Source organism: Echinops telfairi, unplaced genomic scaffold, assembly GCF_000313985.2.
Source record: "Echinops telfairi isolate 266 unplaced genomic scaffold, ASM31398v2 ScPeMD7_7469;HRSCAF=8507_1, whole genome shotgun sequence".
In the NCBI taxonomy this organism is placed as follows: Eukaryota; Metazoa; Chordata; class Mammalia; order Afrosoricida; family Tenrecidae; genus Echinops; species Echinops telfairi.
This window is the reverse complement of record NW_022111373.1, coordinates 86,456,758-86,478,000: the sequence shown is the minus strand read 5'-3', so window position 1 is coordinate 86,478,000 and position 21,243 is coordinate 86,456,758. Positions and strand designations below refer to the sequence as shown.

The following is a 21,243-nucleotide window of genomic DNA, read 5'->3' as shown; positions in this document are numbered from 1 at the left end:
CACATGGACCTACCCTGATGCAGCCCTGGGTGCTGGAGCAGCCATGTGGAGACCCCTGCCAGCGCTGAGATGCTTTCATGCTCACTGATTCAGCTTTCCTCCTGCAATTGGTGTCATAGCATGGGTTTTGTGAGATTGAGGAGGACTTTGTAGGTCAATGTCAGACATATGGGCTAATGTTGGACTTATGGACTTGGACAGCACTGGGTTGGGTTGCTTTCTTAATGTACACTTACCCTTTATATAAAACTCTCTCTTATATAGATATGAGTTTCTGTGGTTTGTTTCTCTAGTCTACCCAGACTAAGACACCACCAAATGCAAAAAAATTCACATTCTTTTCAGGTCCAAATGGCACATACTTGAAGATAGTCCACATTTTAGGACACAGGTCAAATCTGTGTAAACTCAAGCACATAAACATACAGACTTCTTTCTCTGACCACAATGCCATAAGTCTGGAATTCAACAAAAGGATCATTAAGAAACCAAGGACAAAAAATTGGAGGATGAATAACTCAGCATTGCAAAAAGAGTGAGTAATGACCCAGATCAGAGATGAAATTAGGAAGGTTCTAGAAACCAACAAGAATGAGAATACAATGTACTGAAACCTTTGGGATACAGCAAAGGCAGTTATCAGAGGAAGTTTGATAGCAATTTAGGCACACATGAAAAAGGAAGAGAGAATTATGATTGATATGCTGCCACAAAATTTACATCAATTAGAGCAGAGTCAACAGGAAAATCCTACTAATAGCAAAAGAAATAATAAAATTCAGGGCTGAAATTCATGAGAGGGAAAACAAGAAACTATGATAAAAGTTCATGTTGCTAAAAGTTGATTCTTTGAAAGGATTAACAGAATCAATAGACCGAGGCAAACCTAACCAAAAAAAGAAGGAACAAATTTCAGTAACAAGGATGAGGGATGAAACAGGGGACATTACAATGAATGGAAAGGATAATTACACAGTACTATGAAGGCCTGTACTCCAGTGAATTCAACAACTTGGAAGACATGGACAAATACTTGGAAAAACAATACGTCCCTAGACTATCCCAGATGGATGACAAGAATCTCAACAAACTCATAGCAATAGAAGAAATAAATAAAGTTATCAAGGGATTACCAACAAAAAGTCTCCAGAACCAGAAGGATTCACAGGAGAATTCTACCAAGCCTTCAGGGAGGAATTGACACCAATGCTACAAAAACTCTTTCAGAACATAGAAAAAGACCACAAACTCCCAAACTCTTTCTATAAAGCTAGTATATCTTTGATACTTAAAGCTGGCAAGGATCCCACTAGAATCAAAAATTACAAACCAATATCCCTAATGAACATTGATGCAAAAACCTTAACAAAATATTGGCCAAAAGAAAACAATAGTATGTAAAACAAATAATTCACCATGACCAAGTGGGATTCATACCAGGGATGCAGAGATGGTTCAACATACGAAAGACCATTAGTATTATTTGCCATATTGACACAGAAAGTTATAAGAAACACTATAATATGGATAGATGCAGAAAAAGCATTCAACAACATCAAACACCCATTCCTGTTTCAGACACACAAGAAGATAGGGACAGAAGGAAAATTCCTCAATATAAATAATACAAACTATACCTTATACACTTGGGCATAAGCTGAGTTTTCCAGCACATTTTTAATGCAGTTTTTGTGGTAAAATTAGTTGTCTTAGCTGATATTCTAGTCAACTTATACTTGAGTATATACAATATACGTTCAGCCAACATGGTAGTCAATGGAGAAAAGATGAAAACAATCCCTCTAAAAAATGGGACCAGATAAGGATGTCCCTTGTCCCCACTTCTATTTTACATCGTACTAGCTAACATTAGGCAATGAAAGGGCATCAAAGGTATTCCTCTAGGGAAGGAAGTAAACTACATAACACTATTACAAGAAACCAAGAGTGGCCTACACAAATGGCAGAATATTATGCTCATGGATAGGAAGACTCAATATAGTAAAGATGTCAGTTCTGCCCAAGGCACTATATAAGCTCAATGCTATCCCTATACAAATATCATCATCCTTCTTCAAAGAATTGGAAGACCTGATTACCAACTTCAAATGGAGAGGGAAGAAACCCAGAATTAGCAAAGAACTTGTTAAGAAGAAGGACAGAGTGGGAGACTTTAGCACCTATTATACAGCCACAGTGGTCAAAACAGTGTGGTATTGGTATAATGCCAGACACTCAGACCAATGGGAATGAACTGAAAACCCAGAATTAAAATCATCAGCATACAGACAAATTATCTTCAATAAGGACCCAAAAAATACAAAATGGGAAGCAGATGCCCTCTTCAACAAGTAGGGCTGGAAAAAAATGGATATATACCTGCAGAAAACTTAAGCAAGACCCTTACCTCACTCCATGCACAAGAATAAACTCAAGGTAGATCACAGACCTTAAGGTTAAACCCCAAACTATCAGGTCCATCAATGAGTGAATTGGGACAAACCTGAGAATTTTGCCTCAGGAGATACATAGATACAGAAATAGGAAAGGACACAAACACAGAGGAGGCACAAACTGATAAGTCGGATATACTGAATATAAAACACATATATACATCGAAAGAATTCGCCAAGAAAGTAATAAGAGATTCAACAGATTGGGAAAACATCTTTAGCAATGATACATCAGACAAAGGCCTTAGTACTAAAATCTACAATAATCTGCTACCTTACAATAATGAAAACTAATTGCCCACTGAGGAGGTGGGCAAAGGACCTGAACAGAAGTTTCACAAGGGCAGAAATAAGAATGCCCAATAAATATATGAGAAAATGTTCCCAATCATTAGCCAGAAGAGAAATTCAAAGTAAAACAACTATGAGATACCACCTTATACCCTCAAAGATAGCCCAGTTCAAAAAATTAGAAAGTAACAAGTGTTAGAGGGGCTGTGGTGAGATAAAAACTTTTGTGCACTGCTGATGGACCTGTAGGTATGTACAGCCACTATGGAAATTGATTTGGCGATATCTGAAACATATGGAAATTGAGCTACCATATGACCTAGCAATCCCCTACTGGGCATATACCCAGAATGGGCAAGAAACAAACCACAGCCAGACATCTGTGCTCTAATATTCATCACAACGCAGTTCACAATCACAATGAGTTGAAAACAACTCAAATTTCCATCAACGGATGAATGGATCAAAATACTGGTACATACACACAATGGAGTACTACGCATCCCTAAAAAGCAGTGATGAATGCATGAAGCATTCCGCATGGGAAGAGCTAGAGGAGATTATGCTAAGCGAAGTAAGCCAGTCACAAAAGGATAAGTATAAGGACAAGTACAACATGAGTCCCCTGAAATAAGCTTCAAAATGCAAAAGGGAAATAGGGGAAAAGCTACTATATACGTACATACATTCCTGGGGGGAGGTCCAGGTACTATACCAGGGCCAGACCCAATCCAGGGATACATATGGCATCCAACTTAGAAGAAGGGGGGGAAAAGAGAGATAAAAAGAAAAAGACATTGTTAGCAGGGGAACAGAGCACTAACCCACCCAAGGGGAGGATATTGACCAAACTTCAACCTGGTGTGTCAAGACATGAATGTAAAATACCTGCAATGAGGTAGTGAACCAACAGAGAAGTCTGCAAGCCAGCCCAAATCCCAACTAAGTGGAACCTCCCAAAAGAAGGCACTTCACAGGACAGCACTGAAGCTGCACCTCAGGGAGAGGGGTGCTTTTAATCAGGAGCAAATGAAGAGGGAAGGCAAGAGAGTGGAACACTTCCTGTCCCATCAAGCCCCAAGGACAATATTCTGTCTTAGAGCAGCCAATGCACAGAGTGGACCATAGGGCCGGCCCCAGCACATGATGTCCTTCACTGACCCATAGCACTACGGGGGACAACATTGGAGACAGTGTGGGAATTGTGCCTGATCTGACCCCACCACACCAGGCCAAAACACTAAGGGTGTGCAACAGAGTAGCAAGGGGAGCAAACCAATAAAGTCCCCAAGGAATACCAAAAGAAGACTTTGGGGCCAGGGTGTAGTACCCCATCAGACTCGACTGGAAAACACTCATAAAGGTCAAAAGACAGACCTGGAACTATTTATAGGCTCTTCTTTTTTTGCTGTTGGTTTGTTTGTTTTGATGTTGTTACTGGTATATGTTATTTTGTTATTGTTATTGTTATCGCTGCATGTCTATCTAGATCAGAGAGGCGGGAGAAACAATCTGGAGGAGAAAACAACAGGACCGACAGTTCCAGGGGGACACGGGAGAGGGGTCGCTGGGGGTAAGGAAAGGGGTGCCACAAACCTTGGGACAAAGGAACAACAAATGCTCTAAAATCAATGGTAAGGAGGATATAGGATGCTTGGTGGGGCTTGATCAAGGGCAATGTAGCCAAGAGGAATTACTGAAACCCGATGAAGGCCGAACTCGATAGTGGGACAAGAAGAAATTAAAAGGAAATAGAGGCAAGAATTAGGAAGAAAAGAATATTTATAAAGGTCTAAATACAGGTGTATACATATGTGAATAAATTTACATATAAAATGATAGGGAAATAGATCTATGTACATATATTTATTTATTAAGTAGTAAAGCAGCAGACAGACATTGGGCTTCTACTCAAGTACTCCCTCAATGCAAGAACACTTTGTTCTAATAACTCGGCATTCTGTGATGATCACCTTCTCTGACAAGATCACTGAAGACAAAATGGGTGCATAAGCAAGTGTGGTGAAGAAAGCTGATGGTGCCCACAAAAGATAGTGTCTGGGGTCTTAAAGGCTTAAAGATAAACAAGCGGCCACCTAACTAAGGAGCAACAAAGCGCACATGGAAGAAGCACACCAGCCTGTGTGATCATGAGATGCCGAAGGGATCAGGTATCAGGTATCAAAGATCCCCAAACAAAAAAATCATATCAATGTGAATGAGGGGGAGAGTGGAGTGGAGACCCAAAGCCCATCTGTAGACAATTAGACATCCCCTTACAGAAGGGTCTCAGGGAGAAGATCAGCCAGTCAGGGTGCAGTACAGCACCTATGAAACACACAACTTTCCTCTAGTTCTTTAAGGCTTCCCCCCGCCCCCCCCCCCGCCACCCCTGCCCCAACATGGTCATGACCATAATTCTACCTTATAAATCCAGCTAGATCAGAGCATGTGCACTGGTACAGACAAGAGCTCACAACACAGGAAATCCAGGACAGATAAATCCCTCAGGACCAATAATGAGAGTAGCAATACCAGGAAGGTAAGGGAAAGGTTGGGAGGAGAAAAGGGGAAATCAACACAATGATCGACATTTAACACCCCACCCCAGGGGGATAGACAACAGGAAAGTGGGTGAAGGGAGACACTGGTCGCTGTAAGATATGAAAAAAATAATAATTTATAAATTATCAAGGCAAGGAGGGTGGGGGAGAAGAGGGGAGAAATGAACTGATACTAAGGGCTCAAGTAGAAAGATATGTTTTTGAAAATGATGATAGCAACATATATCCAAATGTTCTAGACAAAATGTATGTATGTATGGATTGTTATAAGAGTTTTAAGATCTCCCAATAAAATGATTTATATACATGTATCTATCTATATCTATATCTATATATGTATGAGTGTATCCAGAATGCTACTAAGAATCAGGAAGGGCAAAACTTGGTCTCATGTAATTTGGACGGGTTATCAGAAGAGACATGTCCCTTAAAAAGGACATCATGCTTCATAAAACAGAGAAGCAAAAAAAGAGGAAGAATATCTATGAGATGGACTGACACAGTGGCTGCAACAATGGGCTCAACATGACAACAATTGTGAGATAATATACAGGACCAGGCCATCTTTCATTATGTTGTTCACAGGGTTATTTTGACTTAGAATTTACTCAATGGCACATAACAACAACACCTTTGGGGTACGGCACTTCCTCAAACAATTGGGAATAAAAAGGACTTTTTTTAAAAAGGGAAGAACAATTGGGAATAAAAATACCATATGACCTAGCAATCCTTCTACTTGGTATATACCCCAAAGAAATAAAAAATACAACACAAGAAGATATATGCATATCCAAGTTCATCACAGCTCTGTTACCACAGCAAGAAGATGGAAACCACTTAAATATCCATTGGTAGAAGAATGAATAAATAAACTTTCATACATACACACAAAGGAATTCTACACATTGTTAAAGAATAATGATGTCACTGTGAAGAATCTCATGACATGTATAGATATGGAGGATAGTATCCTGAATGAAGTTAGGCAATCACAAAAGGACCAATACTTTATGAGACCAATGTTATTTATTAAAGATAAGATAAAAGTTTTTATTAAAATAACAGATCTTGATGGTAGTGAAGACTGGGAGGAGAGTAGAGGGAAGAGGATATAATAGGCTAGAGGGTAGATAGGAGTTCATTTGGGCGAGGAGGGAAATAATATTCTATGAAAGGGAGAAGGAAGAAAAGGGAAGTGGGAACAAGGCAAGTCATTGGAAGGTTTAATTAGTTGTTTAAGTTATGGAGTGTAAGAGGGGGGGAGGCCGCCTCTCTTGAGGGCGCGGGGACGGCTCTGTGAGGGCGCGGGCCACCCCAGGCCTGTCCTTGCTGGTCGCCCCCCTCCCCCCATTAAAAAAAAAAAGTTATGGAGTGTAAAAATAATAATTTTATATGTAAACCCCCACCTAATTCACAATTTAAAAAGTCTAAGTAAAATGTTTGCTCTTTAAACTTTAAAGATGTCCTGAGCAGCAGACTTATCTAATGTATTATGTCCTTTGATATCTTGACTCCTGCTTCCATAATCATTTACTGCAGAGCCCTGTAAAATTAAAGCATTTACAACTTCAATCTTCTCTTGGTTTCTCAAGATGTTTAATTGATCCATTTGAGATTTTTTAATTGTTTTACAGTGAGTTGCGATCCATATTGAAAGATGTAGTCTTTGATTTTTATCACAAAGTGCTTCTAGTCTCCTTTGTTTTCACAAACATGGTGCCCAATAAGTCGTCCGCTAATCCAGACGCCTCATTCTCTTCATAGAGTCTGGCTTCTAGAAGTATTTGCTCAGTATACAGATTGAATGAGTATGTTGAAAGAATACAGCCCTGGCACATTGGGTCTCTACTCAAGTACTCCCTCAATGCAAGAACACTGTGTTCTAATAACCTGGCACTTTTTAATGCCTTCCTGACCCAATTGCTGAAGTAAAAATGGATGCATAAGCAAACGTGGTAAAGAAAGCTGATGGTGCCTGGCAATTAAAAGATATACCATCTGGGGTCTTAAAGCCTTGAAGCTAAGCAAACGGTCATCTAACAGAAAAGCAACAAGGCCACATGGAGGAAGCACACCAGCCTGTGTGCTCATGAGGTGTCAACAGGATCGGGTATCAGGCATCAAAGACCCCAAACAAAAAGTCATATCAATGTGATTGAGAGGGAGGGCGGAGTAGAGACCCAAAGCCCATCTGTAGACAACTGGACATTCCCTCACAGAAGGGTCACAAGGAAGAAAGGAGTCGGCCAGGGTGCTGCAGAGCACTGAGGGAACACACAACATTCCTCTAGTTCTTTAATGCTCCTCCCCCACCCCCCTATTATCATTCCCCCAGTTCTACCTTACAAATCCAGCTAGACCTGAACACGTACACTGGTACAGATAAGAACTTTCAACACACAGAATCCAGGACAGATAAACGCCTCAGGAACAGTTATGGGAGTAGCAATACCATGAGGGTAGGGGGAAGGTGGGGGAAGAAGGGGGAGAAACGGGGAACCGACTACAAAGATCGACATATAACCATCACCAGCCCCCAGGGGGATAAACAACAGAAATGTGGGCAAAGGGAGACAATGGGTGTTGTAAGATGTGAAAATAATAATCATTTATAATTTATCAGGAGGTCCATGAGGGTGTGAGGGTGGGGAAGGGAGGGGAAAAAACAGGAGCTGATACGGAGGGCTCCACAGAAAGCAAATGTTTTGAAAATGACAATGGCAACATATGTAAAAATATGCTTGATACAATTGATGTATGGATTGTTATAGGAGCTGTAAGAGCCCCCAATAAAATGATTTGTTAATTGAAAATAATACTTTTAAATAAAAAAGAGTACAGCCCTGACATACCAAACTCACTGCCATTGCATCACTTCTGACTCATAGGGATCCTATAGGACAGGGTAGAACTGCCCCTGTGAGTTTCCAGCACTGTCACTTTTTAAAAGGTTTTTTCAATAGTCTCATTAGCATATAATTCACAAATCACACAATTCAATAGTTCAGTCAGAGACTGTAACTCTTTCAGGAAGTACAAAGCCTCTTCTTTCTTCCATGGGGCTGGCTGACCTTGAGCTGCTGACCTTGCAATTAGCAGCCCAACTCACAACCCCTATGACACCAGCTCCCACCTTGATACACCCCCTTCCTAAATTTAAATAATGCAGTATCCCTTTGTCCTGTTCAAACAACTGCCTCTTAGTCTATGTACACAGCCCACATGAACACAATTAAGTGCTCTGGAATCCCCATTCATCTCAAAGCTATTCATAGTTTGTTATGACCTATACATTCAAATTCCTTTGCATAGTTAACAAAACACAAGTAAATATCTTTTTTCTTTTTTTACAAGTAAATATCTTTCTGGTATTCTCTACTTTCATCCAAGATACATTTCATGTCAGCAATGATAGCCCTTGTCCTATGCCAGCGAATGATTTTCAACAAAATTCTGCTTGCACATGGTATTAGTGACATTGTTTAATAATTTCATTATTCTGTCCAGTCACAAATATGGATACAAATATGGATCTCTTCCAGCCTGTTAGCCAGGTAGCTCTCTTCCAAAATTCTTGGCATAGGCGAGGCTTCCAGTATTTCATCAGCTTGTTGAAACGTTCCAATCACCCTTTCATCAATCCCTGGAGCTTGATTTTTTTGCTAATGCCTTCAGTGCAGCTTGGGGTTCTTCTTTCTGTACCATAGGTTTTTGATCAATTCTAGACCACCACATTATGTTTTGGCTTCCCAGTGAATTATTTTTTTCAATCTCTTCATATGCTTGTGAAAGTTGGACACAGAATAAAGAAGGACAACGAAGAATTGATGTACTTGAATGATGATGCTACCAAAGAATACAGAAATGACCATGCACTGTCAAAAACAAACAAATAAATCTGTCTTGGAAGATATTCAGGTGGGGTGCTCCTTGGAAGCAAAGATAAAGAGACTTCATCTCACACATTTTGAACATATTATCTGGAGAGACCAGTACATAGAAAAGGACACCATGCTTGGTTGATGGGCAGTGAGAAATAGCAAGGCCCTCAACAAGATGTATTGACACAGTGGCTGCAACAATGGGCTCAAACAGGAATGATTGTGAGGATGGCACAGGACCGGGTGGTGTTTCCCTCTATTGTACACAGGTTAGCTGTGAGTTAGGACCAACTAGATGGCACTGGACAACAACAGTGCCTATAAAAGTTATATTTACACTAAACTGTAGTCTACTGAGTGTGCAACCGCATTTTGAAAACACTTGAAATATTGTGAGAATTACCAAACGTGTCACAGAGAAGTAAAGTAAGGACAAGCTTTTGAAAAGATGGTGCTAATATATTTTTTGAAGCAGTATGGTCACAAAACTTCAATTCATAAATAATACAGTATCTGTGAAGTATAACAAAGGGAAGCAAAATAAAACAAGGTATGTCTGTATATAATTTTACAATTAAAATAAAAAGGACCACAAAAAGGACATGTTTACTATTCTTACCTAAGTACAACCGAATACCTCATAAGATTAGTTCCCTTCATTCAATTCTATACCATTGACTAAATTAATGACACTATCAATAGTGCCCCCAGGGAGAATGATTTATAATGTTCTCTATCATAAAATGATACTGATGTCTCTAAAGTGAACGAGAGACATCAATAAACCATCGATATATGAATGGATTGGGGGATCACACTTAATTCTAGCCCTAATCTAAGAACAATTAGTTCTAATGACATGGCGCTACGTGGTACCTGCCCTCATGAAGAGATTACTGAAGATATGGATGCTAAAACAAAGTATGTTGAAGAAACCAGATGATGCCCAGCTATCAGAAAGAATAGCGTCTGTGGTTTACAGGTTTGCCTTAAAACAAGCCACCATCTAAGTGAGGCGTCACTTTAGTCCACATGGAAGAAGCACACCAGCTGGTGTGATCCAAGGATTGTGAATAATAAAATCCGAACCTAGAGGAGGGAACAGTATCAGAACTTAAATTCTGCATAGTTGTTTGCAAGAGACTATGGATAGCAGGGGAAGTCCAAAATCCTTTAGCATGGCAGCCATGTAAATTAAGCCTCTGGTGAATTCCCTCGGACCATATTCCAGGGACATGAATAGCCTTGCTATCACACAGAGAGAATTGTAAAGTCAATTATGGCAGATGTAGTTAGGATAAAATGTAACTAATACCTTATCATCTGATCTTCTTTTTGACCCATTCTTAATTTGTTCCAGTTTTTAATATTTTCTGCTTTCTTTTCTATTGAGATCTTTCTGTTTTATTTTGTCATTTTTGTTGGGGAGAGGGTTGTTTCTTGATTTTTTTAATATGTTTTTCTGTACATGAAATCCATGATAGGTAAATCGATCAACAGTAACTGGGCTAATAGTTACCTAGGGGCATGGCAGGGGAAGTTGGGAGGGAGCTCACAATGATGACTACAAGAAAGAAGAACATGTTCTAAAATTCATCGTAGTGATGATTGCACACTCTTTTTAATAGGATTAACAATTGAATTGTGTGATAGGTGAGTTGTATGCCAATACAATGCTTTTTAAGGAATTCTGGTAGGACAGCCCTTGTTACCCACAAAGGCTGAGCAAGTGTTTTCTTGCGATAGATGGAAAAAATCCCTCAGGGAAAATTTCCTGACCCTTTCCTCACCAATGCAGTTTTCAATTTTCTTAAAACATCTTCCTACATGCCCTTAAAATCATCCTGTGTCCTTCAAGGCAATCTATCAAATCCCTGCCTTGCAGTCCCTACCACCCCCACCCCACCCTAAATAGCCATAAGGTTCCGAATGGACCTCTCCCTTGACATCATCTTTGCAGTCTTCCCAGCCTTCCTTAAAATACTTGATGTGTCTAAAAGTAAATTTTTACCATATTGTCAACTATTACTTTAAAATTTAATGAAGTATTACCATTAAAAAAAAATATTTACAGCCTTAGAAATCCTATATCAGCCCCTCTGAATCAGCCTCAACCAGATGGCAGAGGAGTTTGTTGTTTTTGTTGTTATTTTCATGAAATGGAAGGGGAAAGAAAGCTGGCTAATTGTGGCTGTTGATAACATTTCTGTTTAGAAATATTTCTTTCCACTCTCAGAATAAAGGATTCTTTGGGGGGGGGGGTATTTGGGTCTTTTTTTGTTGTTGAAATTTTTAACATTCACATTTGGGATTAACTATGAGATACAAAATTACATGATTCTTGGAATAAGCTGTGAAATAAAGGTCACTCCAAGGCATAGAAACCTTGAGGGTTATTCTAGTTCTCTTTCTCAATTCTTCTACATAAGATACAAACCACACACTTTAGGCAGAATTCACAGGGATCACCTGTGCACTCAAAAGGGAAAAGAACCTGGGCAGACCCTGTGGTGTAGAATTGGAAGCCTGAGAGGTAGGCCAGTAAGAATTTTTAAAGAAGATCTATAGAGAAATAGCCTTCACCTCGGTTATTGAAGCACATCTCGGAATGGACATTATAATGCACATCCTGATGTTTTAAAATGTTAACTGCATGAGGTACCAGCGCTCTCCTGCACACTATTCACTCACTGAGTGTTGCTGGCCCTAACCTTCCCATTTAATTGAATCTAACAGAATCTATTGAATTCTATCTGCTTGCATAAGATTATGACCGTCATTAATGAGCCAGATTTTTAAGTGAGTTGAAGATAAACGGCCTGGTTATGAGAGCTGTTACCTTTTGTCCCCCTGCTGTTTTTTGGGATGGAAACTAGAATACCAATATTTTTAGGACTTCACTAAAAATGCCATCCTGACTTTTCCCAGGTCTGAATCAGGTCAGATTTAAAACTTGTGATGACTGGCAGTTATACATAAATTACTACCGGTTTGATAAAGCTTAAATTGAAAGTTGTAAAATAATGCAATAGACTCTTAATTTTACTCTCCACCTACAAACAAAAATGATAGCTTCACCTCAGGGATTACCTGTGAGGCAAGTGTGTAGTAAACATCCATTTCCATTTGCTCTTTGTACCGACTCATTTCTCCATCCCACCCACCCACCAAAAGCAGTTAGGTACAATGTAAAACTTAAATCATAGAAATGTCAGAGGTTCTTGTAAGTGGCCTGTGGTTTAACTAAAAATGCTCAAGTACCATTTTTTTTTCTTTCCCAGTTCTCTCATTTTCCTGTTGGTCACATAGAACTGATCATTCCCTGAATATTAATAGGTTTAATTTAATTGGAAGAGGCTAACAGACTTAAATTTGTTGGTAAATTGGAAGACATTTTGGTCTAGTGGTTTAGTTTTATAAGAAGAGCATCAGAAACATTAGAAATTGGATACTCAAGGTCAAGTCATCTATTAGTCTTAGGAATAAGAACGTTTGAAAAATATTCAAACTTCTGTTCCTCCACATGAACAAGCTTTATACATTTCCTATTTGAAATAAACTTATTCAAGAAGGAAAAAATAAGGCATAGGATAGTTTTCTCATTAGCAGAGGTTTGGTTAAACATTTATGAAAACCCTAGGTCTTCCTAAAAAGAGATGAAGATGGTACCCATAAAACTTACAAGATTCGTTAGTTAATTAGGTAATTCAATAACATCCTAGTGCACTTGAAAACACGAGTTCGATAACAGCAGTTGCACAACCTTTATGCCTTGAAAAGTTATGATCCCGGCAGCATGAGGAGTCATTTTAAGTAAAAGTACATTTTATGGTAGTGATGTCCATTTTTATTAGAATAAAAGATAGTTTAAGCAATTTGACTTTATGAGAAATTGAGTGTTTGAGGAAGCCATGCTAAAGAACGCTAAATCACTTCATATATATATATATATATATATGAGTATGAGCATATACCACTGAGAATACTAATCATTGACTCGGAAAGATTGCTGAACAAGCCTGCAGTTCTTTACGTGATTTATCCCAGTACCCAAAGTGCCACCACATCACGTGGAGAATAATGTTCTTTTTTGGAATCAGACAAAAAAAGCGGTAAAGCTGGGTGAGCACAGGCATCCCATACATTAGTTACTAGTTGCTCAAAAGAGTAGAGTTCGACAATGTCTTTTGATTTTCTTAAACTCACTCACTTGTGACCGATCTCGTGGGCAATGGTAAACGCCGAGCCCAGGCCAATGTCTTCGTTAATGCTGCAGCTCCTTTCAGGCTCACACATCCCAGCCACAGAGGCCAGGCCTGAGCAAACAGAAGGGACACAAAGGGTCAGGCCAAGGTGTTTCAGTCTTTCAAAGCCCATGCTGATAAATGCCTGGATTCTGTTTAATAACCTCCATGCACAGAAGGAGCAGCTGGTAAAAGGTTAACTTTCGAGTCATTTGCAAAATCACTGGGGGGAATTTCACTTTGCCGGCTAGACATTAATATTTTTTGAACTGCAGTCAGTGCTGGAAAATGTCTAGACTAGGGGTTAGATTTATAAATTTTACTTCTGGTAACTTGGGACCACCTAGTAACTTGAGCCAGAAGAGGGAATTCAAGAAAGCATTTCTATTTTAACATTCTTCAGGCTGCAGAAAGCAAAATATATCCCCGTTATTTTTCTAAAGAGTTCTGTTTAAGTTTAGTGGGTTCATAAAAATATACAAGCAACTTTTGAGTTACCAAAAAAAAAAAAAGAAAAAAAGATTCCCAAATAGTTGTTTTAATGGCATTTTTGTAAAAACAAAAATGAATGATTCAAAAGAGAAAAGGGAGAACTATTAAAGATAGGAGGTTTTGAAGTTGTTAGTGTTTTTTAAATTTATTTATCTGAAATTAGTCCTGAAGGTGAGGCAACAACTTCTTTAAGTATTTTAATGGGAGGGAAGTCATTCACACATACCATGTAGCTCTCCTCGCTCCCAGCCCACTTCAGTACATTAGCTTTACCAATAAAGAAAAACTATGGTGTTAATTCGCTGATTCTAGTGAAATGCTATGTTATTCAAGGTATTCGTCCCTTGGGAATTTCAGTATGTACAAGCTTTAATATCCACCTCCAAAGGAATATTATGCTTGTGATTCATTATAGAATTTGAAAATCTTGCTTAGGGGAAAAAAAGAATATTTATGCTAAAGAAAAGTGTCATCCTTTGTAAGGAAACAGATGCCAAACCACAGTTGACACAGAGAGACTAAAGGTCACTTGAAAGATATTGGAATCAAAGCAGAATTTTTATTAAAAAAATCTCTTACATATTCAAAGTCTACTATTTTGATCCAAATATTGATAATTGCCTTCCCATCAAAGTAAGTTTAATTCAATCCAATGAGTTCTTACTGCATGCAATAAACAATGTTCTGGGCTAGGTACATTTTCCCAGGTGCACTAATGGAACAATAAAAGCTCTGCAATTCAAAATTTTTCTGCCAGGAAATCTCTAGAAATTGTTGTTATTTTTCCACGAATAGGGGTAAAGTTAGTGCTGGATTCATAACAGATCATTTACTTCTCTGGGTTTTGTCTGGTTGGCTGGCTGGTTTTTGTTGGCGGGGACTGATTTCTGACTCAGAGTTGATAAAAGTACTAGTGATAATCTTTTTCTGCCTTCATTTCACTTAGAAGTCTTGCGAGAAGGAAACTAGAAAGTCAAACGAGGGATCCACTAAGGCAAGGTGACTTAATTTTTTTACTCAGAAATTTTTAATAATCATCATTCCAAAATGGCACAGAGAGAATAAATATGTGAGAATTTTCAGGATAGTATTTTTCTTGATCCGAATTGGAATTCAATATGGGCCATGTTGTTTGAACATCCTATTCCGGGCTTTATGGAATGTGGTACAAACGGAATACCCAAACCAAAAACCCATTGCCATCAAGTCGATTCTGACTCATAGCATCCCCAGAGGACAGGATAGAACTGTCCCTTGTGGATTTCAGAGACTGTGAGTCTTTACAGGATTTGAATGCCTCAGCTTCCTCCCATGGAGCAGCTAGTGATTCCGAACTGCAGCACTGGTGGTTAGCAGCCAACAGGGATCACACTATACCACCAGGGCTCCTAAGAATAAATACTGTTGAATTAACACTTCTCACATTTCATATAAAAGTATTAGCATGACTAAGATAACAACTAAAGAAATAACAGGTGGAAATAAATAGTACTGATTGAAAGAAATCTTGAAAAGAATATTTTAAATACTGGTCTACTTTATGACTCTCCACCAGATTCTGTTTTCCGATGAAATTGGAAGTGTCACAGTTCTTATGTATGATTTATTAATATTTGATCATTTAAACGTCCTCTCTCATGGCCACCATCTGCAGCCAGGAGCCTTGGTTGTGTAGTGGTTATGCTCCTGTACGTGCTCTTCAAGATCACCGGTTCAAAACCACGAGCCGGGTACTGGAGAAAGATAGGGCTTGCTACTCCCATAAGAGTTACAGTCTCAAAGGAGACCCACAAGAGCAGTTCTACCCTGTCCCATAGTGTCGCTATGGGTCGGCATCAACTTTATGGCAGTGAGTTTGGTTTTGCTGTTTTTTATTATTTACAGCCATGTTACAATTGGTTCTCAGGAGCCCTAGGCAAGAGGGTATGGAAAAAATATATAAATATTAACATATACATTATCAGAATGAGACCTCAAAAGATAATAATCTAATAACTTCTGTGCTGAAAATACATTTTTCACATGTGTTGTTCATTCTATTCTAAAACAGGATAAATTCAATCTGCTATGATAATTTATGGTAAGCTTCAAAATGCATTGACATGTACCCAACTGTGAATGGATTTATTCTAGAAATTGATAAACCATCAAAGTTGGCACAGATTAATTTGAGGGGGGGAAATAAAAGCAAAAAGAGTGGTAGGGTCGCGAAGTACTTCAAAGCTCCTTTGCAGAATGACAGTAAAAGTAGTAGGCAATTGCAATCCTGTCACAATGAAGAATATATCTCAATGTAAATAACTGACTCATCAAAATTGGAATTGAACGGAGTGTGTGTGTGTGTGTGTGTGTGTGTGTGTGTAGAGAGAGAGAGAGAGAGGGAATGGAATTTCCAAGAGTTCACAGCAAGAACAAGCTTGTGGTCCATTCATTTCATTCTTCCATGAATGTTTTGAAGTTCTCTCATACATATAATGGCCTCATGTGTGTTAGAGCAGCTATGAGGGGGGCTACCAATGGCCGATTTTTCAGATCGATCTGCCTCTTGTTCGCAGTTTCTCTGACTGTCAGCACTGCAAACAATTAACACTCAGTTATTAACCAAAAGGTTGAAGGTTTAAGGCCCACCCAAAGGTATATATAAAAAGCTTCAAAAAGTTCGTGGAAAATGGAATGAAAACATAAGGGTATTTTTTTTCACAAAGTTTTTGAAGTCCTCTGTATGGTGAACTGGTCTGAAGGGTTAATCTCTCTTGTATCTGAAGTTAATGAAGCATTTAGAAAATGCTTACAGAATTTGAACAGTAGATAGAGAGTTAGACGAAACAGTACAATTTCTACTATAAATAAAAAGATCCTGTCAATTTGTATGGTACCATGTTTACTCAATACTTCTTTGTTTTCTGTCTTGATTTTAACACCCACCCTACAGTCTGGTGGTAGATCAGGAAATAGAGAAGCAAAGAGCTTCAATCAATTGCACAAGGTAAGGCTTCAGAACTGTCTGATCCAGTTGTGAGTGTCAGGTGTGAGGTGCCCTCAGTGGGATGTGCTGGACCTAGGCACCTAAAACACCAGAAGAAAAATCTGGTTGATGGGAGCCTTCTCAGCAACATGAGTTCTTTCTGCAGCTAGCTTGTTAAGTAGCAAATTTCTCCAGCATGTGTTACATGGGATTTCTTCTTTAACCAGGTATCCTGAGGGAAATGGAGTGGAAGAAGCTGGAAAAGGCAGGCAACACCATCAAAAGCTTGAATTAATCTCTGGAGAACTGTTTCAGGGAACTCCCCAGAAAGTTGAGCAACACCTTTGTTCCCACCACTTTCATTTGATTTTTCCAAAACCCTTATGAGGTGCTTAAGAAGAGGTTTCATAACATTGACTTTGTAGATATGAAAACCAAGATGTCATAAAGAAATTCAAAAATTCATCTTAACTTCTGAGTCTACAGAAGGCCTGTGGCACGAAGAATCTACCATGGATAAGAAAAGTACCTGTTTCTTTTACTAACTACTTGCTCCACTAGGATAGTCTACACAAGAAGGCTATTGTGTTTTCCCATTTGTATTCGCAGTTGTAAATATGATTTAAAATGTTTAGAATACCCTGGTTTTAATATTTTATGACATCACCTTTTGCTGTTGTTGTTTGGGTGCCACAAATATCTAAATTTATGGGAGATATTCTTTCCACAAAATTGTACCCCCCAAAAAAGTATGTTCTGGATTCCTTCCACTCAGTTCCTTTCCTAAGGACCCTGGTGGTGCTTTGGTTTAAGGGCTTGGCTGCCAAACAAAAGGTCAATTATTTGAATCCACAAGTCACTCTTCTGGGAGAAAGATGGGGCAGTCAGCTCTTGTGAGGATTAGATTCTTGGAAACCCTGTGGGGTAGTTTGCTTCAGCCTCTAAGGCAGAGCATCTACAACAATTTGCTTTGCCTAGCCTGCTTTCATTGGCTTTTCAACTCCATATTTTTGAAAATACACTAGAGAAATAGAGAGTAGGCGTGGTCATCTTTGAGTTATAGTTGCTGCTTAATAATTTTGAGGCACTTTGTAAATAATATTTAGTCATTGTTATGCTTTCCAGAGAAAGCACCCATGAATAATATACACTTAACAAAATATCTGCTTATTTCCAAATAAATGATACAGGGACAGGGTTAGGCTCAACAATTCATATAGGCAACATCAGATGTGCCAGAAAGGAACATGACCAATTTCAAAGTGTAAAAGCCATCAGTCCAAATAGTCGCTCTAATGGCTTCTTCTTTTATATATTAAAAAAAAACTTACCCAGGGTTCCGCAGGGCTTATTTTTATAAGTGCAGATATCATATCTATGGAGGAGAAAGAAAGAGAGATGAACTTTGTCATCTGTTCGAATTTGTACAACACTGTCGTATCTTCATCACATGTCTTTCTTGGGGCTCTGGTTGTCAGATGACAGACAATCAGCGCCTTTCTGAGCAGCCAGCAGGAGTGGTCGCCTTTTCAGCACTTGAGGGGGAGGAGGGAGTACACCACCAGCTGCAGCACTGCACTCATGCCTCTGGCTGCAAGCCAGGGGGCCACCTGCCAGTCGGAGGGAAAGGTTAGGGTGCACTTTGTAATCACAAATTCCATAAAACCATCTACCATATTGTTTTGAAGCTGGCATAGCTTGTGTGCTGAGGACTACTGCTTCAACAACAACACTCGTGGATGGCTTTTTATTCCCAGCTTCTTTTGAACCTACTGGAATAATAGTTCTAGCCACAGATTATATTGTATACTTCTGAGCTATAAGCACTCTTTGGAGTTCCTTCAACTCTCGCATGGGTTCTTGTTATGTAATAATCATCATCATAAACCAGAGCTTAATACAGTCATGGGAATCAAATTAAGATCACATATTTCAGTGATGCACCAAATAGCTAAATTCCTCAACAGAGAGTTCGTCTGTCTCATTCTACTGCTGTACGGCATCATAACTAAATACAAATGATAGCGCTCACAAAGGAAGTTTGCATGTTTTATGTATACTGCATAATGATAAATCAGTATTGATACAAGCATTTATTTTAGACATTTTTATAATGATACTCTTGAGAACTAATCTCTGAAACTAAAAGCATCCAGAATGAAATATGTTTTAAGACTAAGATGTTTTATTTGCTCATGTTTTATGTTAGAAAAGAAAAGCTCCACAGCAGCAAATTGAAATTTCACAACTGATAGTAAAATTGGAGTGTGATTGTGTATAAATAATGGCCGTCAATAGTACTTCAAGGAGGTAGTAATTCTTATTCACCAATCAAAAGACCAACATTCACTTTCTAAAAACAATTGTTACAACCAACCATATTACTATAAGTCATCAAATCCTTGGAGATTCCCTCTGCCTGTTTTTTTACAATTCATATTCTTCATCCTATCTATTTTACATGTGAGGACAGAAACTTCCTTTTTCTCTTGTATAACCTTTTCCTCATGACACATCCTTTCTCTTCCTCCTCTTATAATTAAGTCAATGGATTGAACTTTCTAGAACACTTTTGAATGGAAAATAGAGAGTGCTTCCCATTTGTCAGGGAAGCTTTCATGTTGTTAAGATGCTTAACAGACGCAGCAGAAAATAGACTAGGAAGAAAGGCCTGGTGATCTACTTGCCAGAATTAGCCAGTGAAAACCCTAGGTATCACAATAGTCAATGGGGGATGGCTCAAACAGGGCAGCTTTTTATCCTATTAAGCATGGAATCACAATGAGCCGGGCCTTCCATGGCAACTAACAACTGGTTTCCTCACCAGAGCACCAAAAGTATATTCTAAGTCTCACGAGCTATTTCTCTTGAGATCATAGTACATTATGCCAATATTCTTACATAGATGCAACCCCTACTGGTAGTCTACAAAATAATGTAACCGTAGACTCTATTGTAATGCACATACAAATGTTTCAAGAGAAATCTATTTCTAGATCCTTAACTTGCAAATGTACCTTTTCCTAAAATTGATCTTTCTAATCATGTACCAGGGGATAATCCTGTAGGAGCCAAGCAAAAGGGAAAAAAAGGAAGAAGAAATTATGCTTATCTCATCTGGCAATGTTCTTTACTTCTTCTATCAATTTGTTTGTTTATAAATCTTCCTATTTATCTATAGGCCTATCTATTATATGTCTCATTCTACATATAGAATTAGAATTGGAGTGTGAGGTAATTGTCATGAAGGAGCATATGTACATATTTATTTGATCTAAAAAATTACATCAGGCTTTTTATTTAAAGACACTAAGTCTAACCAAGCTAAGTAGTTTGACAATGAGGACCAATTTGGTTAACTAGATTAAATGATTAATATTTTTCATGAGTGATTAAGCAAAATGTGTAGCTCTAAGGTTTTGGCAAAATTCATTTTAATATCATATCCAATATTTATGGTGGCTAGTGTACTTTACGTAGCTACTTAGACGTGTGATGAAAAAGTATTTTAGATATCAATTTTTAAAGGTTCCAAGTGGCATGACATTTTTCCAGATCCTTTTAGGAAAGAGGTTAAACAATAAGTTTGAAAATCACAGGCAAATATAACTTGTTTTTCCAATCCATAGTCGTCCTTTCTCATTTCCTCTCACTATTCCACACTTTTCATTTCCTCTCCCCATTTTTACTACACCTTCTATGGTATACTGGTAATGAATATGATTTCATTCTGTTACAATTGTTCTACGCTGGATACAGGCTAATACCATTAATCAATAAAGTAGAGCAAAACATCTTAGGTTAAGGAAATTCTATTTATAGAATAACAAGAGGTCTTATTCATCGAATCGTTCAAGTAGTCTAACATACCTACGGAAGTGCCTATAGTATAGTTTACAGAAGAGCCTTAGGGGTGTTGTGCATTATAGGTTGGGCTGCGATCTGCCAGCTCAGTAGTTGGAGCCCACCAGCTGAAGCTGTCTGCTGTGAAAAGTTTACATCCTCAGAAACCCAAAGGAGCTGCTCTACTCTTTTCTGTTGGCCAACATAGTTCAGAGGCCCTCCTCACTGTACAAACAAACAGTAAGCTTTCTCGACTGTGTGCATGGGGCATCTGAGATTTGGTCAGGTGTGTCCTGATGCCAGGTGGCAAGTCTAGAAGACAAGAAGTCTGTCCCTTGAATACAAACCCCGGAGCACAGTATTTTAGGCCAGACTACAAACCAGAAAGATCCGCAGTTCAAACCAACAGCTGCTCCATGGAAGAGAGTTGAGACAGTCGGTTCCACAGAGATGACAGGCTTGTAAACGCTACAAGGCCCTTTTCACATACTATTTTATTTTATTTTT

General features: G+C 38.7%; 1 protein-coding gene across 1 annotated transcript in view; it reads right to left on the bottom strand.

The window, feature by feature from the left end:
• ADAMTS6 (ADAM metallopeptidase with thrombospondin type 1 motif 6) overlaps nt 1-21,243 on the bottom strand; it is a 311,582-nt gene that overhangs the window by 187,698 nt on the left and 102,641 nt on the right. Inside the window, exons 9-10 of the mRNA XM_045285404.1 lie at nt 18,225-18,268; nt 13,403-13,508 (exon numbers count right to left, since the gene is read on the bottom strand). Coding sequence (XP_045141339.1) covers nt 13,403-13,508; nt 18,225-18,268 — 150 coding nt within the window. The remainder of the gene's footprint in view (nt 1-13,402; nt 13,509-18,224; nt 18,269-21,243) is intronic.